Source organism: Chenopodium album, chromosome 8 (genome assembly GCF_948465745.1).
Source record: "Chenopodium album chromosome 8, dcCheAlbu1.1, whole genome shotgun sequence".
Taxonomy (NCBI): Eukaryota; Viridiplantae; Streptophyta; class Magnoliopsida; order Caryophyllales; family Amaranthaceae; genus Chenopodium; species Chenopodium album.
Window position 1 is genome coordinate 71,627,362 of NC_137841.1, and position 9,486 is coordinate 71,636,847.

Sequence of the window (9,486 nt, forward strand, 5' to 3'; positions counted from 1 at the left end):
GTCAGCCACCGTGGTGTGGCCAGCCGAAGCCGGCCACGGTGGCCGCACACCTTGCGGTGTGCGCTGCCCCTGCAGCGACGCCCGAACAGCAGCAGCAACACACCTATCGAGGTGGTGCACTGTTGCGTTGCCCCTTTGACTGACCCGTGCCCAGCCGCCCTCCCTCCTAGACCACCACCGGTGCGGCAGTCGCCGTGGCCGCGCCACCCAGCTGCGGCTGCCGCACCTCAATTCCCTTTTTTTTTTTATTTTTTTTATTTTTAATTTAAAACAAAATAATTTTATTAAAATTAAAATTAAAATTAGTGTGGTCCATCCAATTTTAAAATTAAATCATATTCAATTTTAAAATTAGGGTTCTTCATGAATTTAATCCCAATTCAATTTAACTTTTAAATTAAATAGGTTGATCATGAAAAATTCATAACTTATCATGAAATCAATTAGATTAAATTCTTTAAACATAAAACTTTCGAATTAAATCAAAATCAAAAACACAAATTTCACAAATTAGGGTTAATGATTTCGAAAATTTCGAAATATTAAGGGGGAAGGGGGGTTCGAATTTTTTGAACTTCATAGGGCAATTTTCGAATCAAATTAGGGCTAATATGGAGCAAATTAAACAACTTTAATGATTCTATATTGTTAAATCACATTTAATATAATAATTGACCCATAATTAAATTATTCTCCCTCCTAATTGAATTAAAATTGTGGATTAACAAAGGTTTAATACTCAATATATGTAATTGCAAGAGGCTAACTGATACCACTGTAGGGGATTATAGGTACTACGCAGCGGAAATAATCATGAATCATATTCATATAGCACCTAACCAAGGATCTCATGCATAACACATAAAGAGTAAGAATTATACCTTTGAAGCGTGATTCCACTAGCAATCGAGCAAGAACAAGGGAGACAAAGAACCTCAAACGTGATTCCTCTACTTGGTCCACAGGCACAGGTTAAGACCTCCACTAATGCTAGTTAGTCGCGATCGAACTCTTCAATCGACCTTCTACGGAGAGGTGTGAGCAACGAACTAGTCACGAACCACCACGAACCACCGCGAACACCACCAAGGGTGGTCGGCCGCAAGTCCAAGGGGGGAGAGGGGTACCGTGAGAGAGAGATGAGGGAATTGGGATTTTAGTTGCCTTGATTCAAAATTCACTGTAAGTTGATTGTGACTCTTCTATATGCAACCCTAGGCACAGATCTTATTTATAGATCATATCCATAAATAAGAGTCCATGACCGAACCCAATTCCTAATCCCAATCAAACTACACTAGCCCAATCCTATTCATGATTAGTTAAATACTCATAAGGCCCAATAATGGGCCTCTTACTTGCTTAACCCAATACCTTTGTGTGTGACCTCATAGGATCCATTCTAGCGGGCTTTGGGCTATTTTACTAGCCCAAAGATCATCTCTCATAGTCTAGCAACAGATGATGACGCCCCAAGAGAACGAACTTATTATCTCCATAATAGTGATCCTTGATATATCTAGTAATTGCACTTATCGAAGACATAACTCCTTCAACCTCAACCCACCGGCTCTCACCCGAATCACCCTCAACACACAACCACCAACCGCCTCACCCAAAAAACCTTCAACCCACAACCACCAACCGCCTCTCACCCGAAACCACCTTTACCTACCAAACACCTCTAACCCAAAACCTCTTTTTTTTTTTTTTTTTTTCTTTTATACAATTGAATAAAAATATCTTATATTCATCTTCAACCTATATTATCTTAAACCACCATATTCAACCTACAAAATTCATTCTTCTGGTTCAAAAATTAATTAAATTCTTATATTTTGTTTAATTTCATAATTACATTGATCATCATATAATCAAAATTTTAGCTTCATATAATCGTTTTTCCCTTAATTCATGGAGTACAAAATCAATGGAAAACTTCGTTAATAATCTCTTATTGTAGTCTCTTCACCCCCACCCTTTTCAAGTTAAAGTAATTTATTTAATGATTCGAATAATAATTGTTTCAGTATTAGTCAAAATTATATTGTGCTTGAGTTTGATATAATTTCAAATTCATCTGCAATTGGATTTTTTTTTTTAATATCAATCCGCCATTGTTAAATATTAAAGTTGAATAAAGGTTGAAGATGAGTATAGGTTGAAGATGAATAATATTGTTTTATTTAAAAAAAAAAATTAAAATTATGTAAAAAAAAAAAAAAACTACTAAAGTAACAAAAAAAAAAAAAAAAAAAAGTGAACAGGACGTTTCAGACTTTAGAGTCATGATTTTAGGTAAACTTACTTTCTTTTTTTTTTTTTTTGAAACATAGAGTGATTTTTTGGAATATTTTTAACAAAATATATTTATCCTTTTTTATCTCAAGTTTGAAGAAACTAATTAGCCAAAAAAGATACTGTACAATTATTTACCCCAAAAATTTTTTTTTTTTTTTTTGCAAATAAAAATTGAAACTTACGTTGTAGTGGTTTCAAAAAGTAAATTTTTTTTTTTTAGGGGGAAAAAATAGTTTCCAACTTTCCTTGAATCATGGTAATTTTTTCCCCTAAATTTATCCTTAGTTATCTTTGCCGAAAAAAATTACAGTATTAAAATAATACATTGTTGAAAGGATATTCAATGGCTATACAAATATTGTGGCCACTATATTCAATGGGCACTATATTTTTTTTTCTCATCAATATGTTCAGCTTAGACAACATTTTCTGTTATAACCCCATACTTTTGGAATACTTCTCTCTGTGGTTGATAACTTTTCCATAAGACTACTCCATATACTAAAAAAAAAGAAGAAAATTGAAACAATTCTCTTCACCTCAATGCACTTCACATGGTTATCATTAATTTGTTTTTCTATTTCCAACCACTCCAGGCGTAATTTTCTCTATATATCGTTATCATAATTAAATTGGACAAATTTTTAAATAAATCGGATGTACAATAAATATTGTAATCCGTTATAGAGTTATCCCTAAATTGAGTAAAAGTTACCCTAATATGAATAAAAGTTACCCTAACATAAATAAAAGTTACAAAGTATTTATGCATTGTTAACAAAAGTTACTAAAAAAAATTGTAAAAGTGACCCTAAATTTAATAAAAAGTGGCCCCCAATACACAGTAAATTACTATACATCGGATGTACACAAAAGTTATTCATTAAATTGTAGGTAATAAACATTGCATAATCAAAATACAAACTATTGTGTGAGGCAAGCACATTTTTTTACTTCGGATGATATTATCCAACTGTTTATTTGATGTGATTAATTGGTTGGATGATATTATTTATTGTGTGGATGATATTATTAATTGTATAATATTTGATGGATGTTATCATTTAAAAATGGCTCTAAGTTGTTTTTTGGTGTTTAGAGAACCATAAGATTGGGGTGAGTAGGGATGGCAATTTAATCCGGGTTCGATTCGAGTCCAATTCGATCCGAAGGAAAAAATTCGATCCGAATCCGAAATAGAAAAAATCCAAATTCGAATCCGATAAAAAAGTGTGAGTCCTAATAGAATTCAGATCGGATTCGGACCCTGTAAAGAGTCCGATCCGTGAAGAGTCCGATCCGAGTCCGGTTATTTTATGTATATGGGCTGTAGAAATATGCTAACTATAAAAGCCCAAGTGGAAACCCTAAAACTTTTTCAGCCGGACCACTTGAGCTATGATGGAAAAGTCACCTATAATAATATTACAGTTAGAAGAGATCAGATGGATCACATGCATGCATACTCGGTTGTAGTCATACTTTACCGTATTTTGTTAACATATAACGTCACATATCTTATGGGTAAAAGACGTTCTACCAATTTACTTAGTGGTCATACTCTACACGAATTGAAGTTCATTGATTCCTTCCATCTTCTCCAATATAACAACTCACATGCAATGTAACATTTTCATGAAAATTGTATTGGTCCATAGCATAGCTCCAGTCGTACAAGTTAATGAATATTTGTCTTGTTCAATATGGCATACAATTTAATGTTTAAACTTACCAAGTACGACCACGACGACCATTGACTATTCAAGTCAATTACATGATCACTTTAATTTTGTGCAAATTGTACAATCACTATACGTTATAATCAATCAATTCAATGCCACAATGTTGTACTGTAAGGAAGAAAATTCAACATTTGCATGGAATTTGCTATCCACCACTTAACGTACTCTTGATAAATATCTAACTAGAGGACCATTATTTATATGAATGGAAATGACAAGAAAAAGTAATATTATTATACCATAAAGCTGGCTAATTGTATGGGCTCGTGATCTTGACTCTTGACTCGTAATAATAATTTAAAACGCCCTTTCAATTCATCACTCTCACTATCGATCAATCGCTGTATTTATTGAGCCACTTGTTGGACAATTCTTAAATTTGCTTGTCTCTTTTATTTGTATGTCTTTGCTTTGTTTGTCTAGTTCTAATAATTCTTGGTACCCTTCTTTTACTTTTCTTCATTTCATACTTTTCAACTTTTATACTTTTACTTTTTAAAGTCCTTGTTTGTAAACATACAATTATTTTTAAGGGTTATATATAAGCATTGAATATACTTTTAGAAATTGTATAAAATTAGGAATTTATGACAAAAATACGTGTAAATTAGTGTTATTAGGGTTTATATTTTAATGATTTTTTAACTTTTTATGATTTTCAAGTGTAAATTTAATGTTTATATGTAGCCCTAAGGGCTATGTATAACATTTTCCTATTTTTAAATATATAAGCTCAAGTAAGATAATAAAAATAAAAATCTTAGAAAGGTTTTGGCCAACAAAATTCAATTTCACTTATACGGAGTATAGCTATTGATATTTTCACATAATAAGAAGTGATTTTATAGTGATGGTGTATTTCAGTATCTCTTGCAAGTATACAAAAAGAAGGCTAAACAACAAAAATTAAAAATTACATGAAAGTTGTTACAGTGATATATGAAGTAAATAATTTCTTGTAAAAAAAGAAGGAACAGATTCATCTTGCTGTCGGATGAGTGATCTCAGAAAAGACTGAACCAGGTTTGGAATCAGCTAGATAATCCGAAGATGAACTCGTCGTAGATTTACTGTTACTGTCCATTAACTTCTTTGAAGTACCTTCGACAACACTACTTTGAGAAAAGTTTTCTCCCGAGTTTGTTGTTATATCAATATCTGTAAAACCAACATCAACAGCACTTAGATAACTACTACTTAGATCGAAACTTTCATCCGGTGTACCATTTGCAATGTTATTATCCTCGGCAGTTTCTTGAAGTTGTAACGCAAACTCTAACCCCCACACTACGTCTCCCATCGAGGGACGCTCGATCCCTCGATCACGAACACACATGTTAGCTATCTCACCGAACTTCCTTAGACTCTCGGGTGCAATCTGCCCCGTAAGGTTCGGGTCTACAATAGTATGGAGGGTTCCTTTTTTGTAGTGACTTTGTGCCCATACTGCTAAATTTGCTTGTTCTCTAGGAAGGTTTGGGTTCACTGCAGCTCGAGCACATAAAACTTCGAATAAGACTACTCCAAAGGAGTACACATCGGACTTCTCAGTCAATTGGTGACGTCGAAAGTATTCAGGATCTAAGTACCCTGCACTCCCTTTGACTGCGGTGCTAACATAAGTAGCACCGGCCTCAGTTTGGTCAGGTCCGACCTTGGAGAGGCCAAAGTCGGAGACTTTGGCCGTCCACTTGTCATCAAGGAGGATGTTGGTAGACTTGACATCGCGGTGGATGATAAGTTGTTTTGCACCTGCGTGAAGATAGTGTAGGCCGCGAGCTGATCCTAGACAAATCATAAGGCGTTGCTTCCATGATAGTGGATTGTTGTCAATGTTGTCAATTTTACCTGGAGTTTTGTAGAACAAATGATCTCGAAGGGTGCCACGTGGCATATACTCGTAAACAAGGATCATTTCGCCCTCGTCCTCACAATACCCTATCAAGGACACCAAATGTACGTGGCGTAGTCTTGAGAGCATCTCGATCTCAGTTTGAAACTCTCGAACCCCTTGTTTAGATGTAGAGTTAAGTCGTTTGATAGCCACTTTGGTAGCTCCACCATCTATAGAACCCTTATAGACCTTTCCGAAGCCACCCCTGCCTATGACCAAGTTCTCATCGAAATCACGGGTGGCAACTCTGATCTGAATGAACGTGAAATGGCGACAAAGATCAGACGGCAAGGATGTACTCATGGTGCTTGTGGTTGCAGACCCCAAATCAAATGAAATTGGGGCCCATTTATCCTTGCTTTCGGTGTTTGTGTCCATGTTTACATTTCTAAGGATCTTGTTTGCTCTCCATTTATAGACTATTAGACAAGCAATTAAGAAGAAGGAAGCCAACCCGATTGCACCTAAGATAATTGGGAGGGTATGATGGTGTTTCGAGCTTGGGGTATGGACTGGAGGAGGGGTAAGACCCACTGATAAGGGTGGGTTAGGTACTGCAAAATTTCCATTGGATGAATTCAACTTCAAAATTTCCACTCCATTTAGAAACGCATCGATCAAACTGCAAAATAAAAATTTTTTTGTTAGGGCCATTAATACTTGTTGAAGTATGGCTATACTGTATTGCGTTTTCGTTGATTGAAACTCTTAATTGATTTTATCACAAATTTTCATTAAGGCCATGTTCATTCACCATAAAATAATTATAATAATAAGTTAAAATAATTGCTAAAATCGTACATCACACGGGACTAACCTAATTAATATTAAAGTTATGCCTTGTGAAATGTATATATTCGTGTATTTAAAAAATAGAGAGTAGAAATTTACAACTGACCTGAAATCAAAATCGGTAGTATCCTTTTTCGGATGGACGGCAAGCCAAATAGGAACTTTAATACCAGTACTAGTAGTTCCACCGAAGGTAACAACATAATCCCGGAACATGGCTTTCTTACTTCCACCACTCATATCCCAAACATCAACGATATCAGCGGTTTGATTATTAATGTATACATAAAACACCCTTTCTTGAGATCTATTCACCCTACGATCTAACTCACAAAAATGAAGCCTTACCATATAATCAAACCCGGGATCAACGTCGAATTGCCAAGTCAAGTTCTTGGTTAGGCTCTGAGGGTAATTCAATCCCATCATCCTCACTGTACTGTACACTAGATTTGGTGCCACGTAGGATGGCACTTCTGGGGAGTATTCCACCCCAAATCCGAACGGCAAACTCACGGACTGATTTGGATATACCGTTTGACCAGTGAAATCTCCAACAATGTAACTATCATCTGCAAGCCAGGTGCGCCCAAGTCCTCCAGAGTCCTTTACCGAAATAATGGAAGATCCTCCAACATTAATCCGGTGAACTATCTGGAACGCGATCAGGTCTTGTTGGAAGGGATAGACACCCGTCAACCTGGGGACATAAGCTGGAGGCGGAGATCGAGTTGAGTTTAAATAAAGGCCCTCAGGTACCGGGGTGATCTCGATACCGTTAATAAAACCATATGAGGTGGTTGAGAAGGTCAGGTTGAGAGTTTTACCTTTTCTTATGGTAATATGGTATTCATAGGGCCAACTTTGGTCTTGGGAATTGAGGAAAGCACTAAAGTTGTGTAAGAGAGTAAGACCGTTGGCTTCGACGGATAAGAAGAACTCAGAGCTGGGAATGGTGGTGGTGGTATTGTATTCGTAAGAAGTCGCGGTGGTGGTGAAATAAAGGCGGAGAAATTTGGGACCCGGGTTTACCGGGAACAAGTAGGTTACAGGGGAAGTAAATATTCGGGCACTTGTGAAAGGAACGGTATTGGATCCTCTATTGACAACAGCGGAGGAGATATTGTTAATATTTAGCGGAGCAAAGATGGGGTCGTTATCGCTCTTCCAGGTTCTTCCGTCTTCTGAGGTGGCTGTGGTCGACTTGGAGATGCCGCAGGCTATCAAGTGATCAGTATTACTCATCATGGCAAATGAGGTAAAGGGAACAAATAGTATAAGGATAAAGGGAAGCATGATTTTTTTTATTTTTTATTTTTTTTTTAATGTATAATTGAGTTTTTGTATCATTGGGTTAACAGTAAAAGAAAGAAACGGCATGAGAGAGTGAGAGAGGGAACCTGTAATGAGGGCAGATGAAGGTTCAAGAACGTTAGAGGATTTGGCACATTAGTTGACCATAATACAAATAAAAGTCTACGGTACTTTTCATCCAATACTACTGTTAGGAATTTAGGGTGTAATTGTGTTTGATTAATGCGGAACAAGTCAATGAAATTAAGAACGAGAAAAGCAATAAAAAAGATAAACAAAAAACACAAGGATTTACGTGGTTCGGTCAAAATAGACCTACATCCATGGGTGGGAGATTCGAGAGCTTTTTCACTATAATGGAGAAAGAAACAAGAGAATAATACAAGGAGTTTTAAATCTAATGGCTCGAAAGGTATAATCTAATTGATCAACTAAAGGGTCCTTTTATAACACAAGGAAACCCTAAGAAAATTCTAAGATTGTTCCCCAAGTATATTCAAATAGCCGTCATAGAAAAGATATAATTATAGAAAATATTCCATAAATTATCCTAGAATAACCTAACTAGCTCGGCAGCTAGCTCATGCCTGATGCAAGTCCTCATAGGGCCGAGCTATAGCTCACTCGCATAGAGCTATAGCTCGCAGCCTCGTTGCAAATTTCCAGCTTCGTCAGGTTTTTGTAAAACGGTCATAACTTTCTTGTTTCTTATCGAAACTGGTCATATGACCTATCGTTGGAAAGCTCTTGAACCAAGCTATCACCTCCAACTTAAATCATCTCAAAATAAGTTGTAGTTTGAGAGATATAATCGTTCAAAGTCAGCCCTACTAGATTTCAAGTCACAATTTAACAATCTCCACCTTGACTTGAAATCGACCAAAAAACAAGGTAACTCCACCTTGAACCAAAAACCAAGAAGTAATGCTCATAATAAAACATAAAACCTCCACCTTAACCAAAACTCCATAAGCCTACTCTATAATCCCCCGTATTTTTAAATATTTTATAAATGAAATTTTATTTTATTTATAATATTTATTTGTACTTTTCTGGAATTTAATTACAAAAGTTTCAAATTATTAATATTGGTCGAAAATTATTTTAGCACAAACTATTTTATGAACCTATGTTCTACAATTCATGATCATACAAACAAAACCTAGTCCATTTCATTTACCTAATTGGCCCATTAATTTTATGAGGCCCAATCCTTTTACTTACCCTACAACATTCTCTCCTATAAATACTCCATTAATCCCCAAAAATTTCCCACACAAAAAGGAGAGGAGTTTATTGAAGGTGATTTCTAGATAGTAAAGTGGCATACCAATTCGTTTATTATTCAAGGTACGTACGAGTTACGAAACCTTTCTTTTAGGTGCATGTTTAAGGACGGATCGAGAATTTAGTATCATGTATAGGATTAACTGGGTTAAATTG

The 9,486-nt window shown here is 35.8% G+C and overlaps 1 protein-coding gene across 1 annotated transcript; it reads right to left on the reverse strand.

Moving 5' to 3' along the window:
* Positions 1-4,812: 4,812 nt before the first annotated feature.
* On the reverse strand, positions 4,813-8,152 carry LOC145642238 (putative receptor-like protein kinase At5g39000). The gene is made up of 2 exons (XM_081693348.1): positions 6,836-8,152; positions 4,813-6,559 (listed from the first exon to the last, which is right to left on the reverse strand). Exons 1-2 carry the CDS (start codon positions 8,023-8,025, stop codon positions 5,023-5,025), a joined length of 2,727 nt encoding a protein of 908 aa, XP_081549474.1. The 5' UTR covers positions 8,026-8,152; the 3' UTR covers positions 4,813-5,022.
* Between the last annotated feature and the right edge of the window lie 1,334 nt (positions 8,153-9,486).

Excerpts from the sequence above, each read along its gene's own strand:
- LOC145642238 (XM_081693348.1), bottom strand. The coding sequence starts at position 8,025 with ATGCTTCCCTTTATCCTTATACTATTTGTTCCCTTTACCTCATTTGCC. Across the intron at positions 6,560-6,835 it reads ACTACCGATTTTGATTTCAG|TTTGATCGATGCGTTTCTAA; the intron begins GTCAGTTGTAAA and ends TTTATTTTGCAG.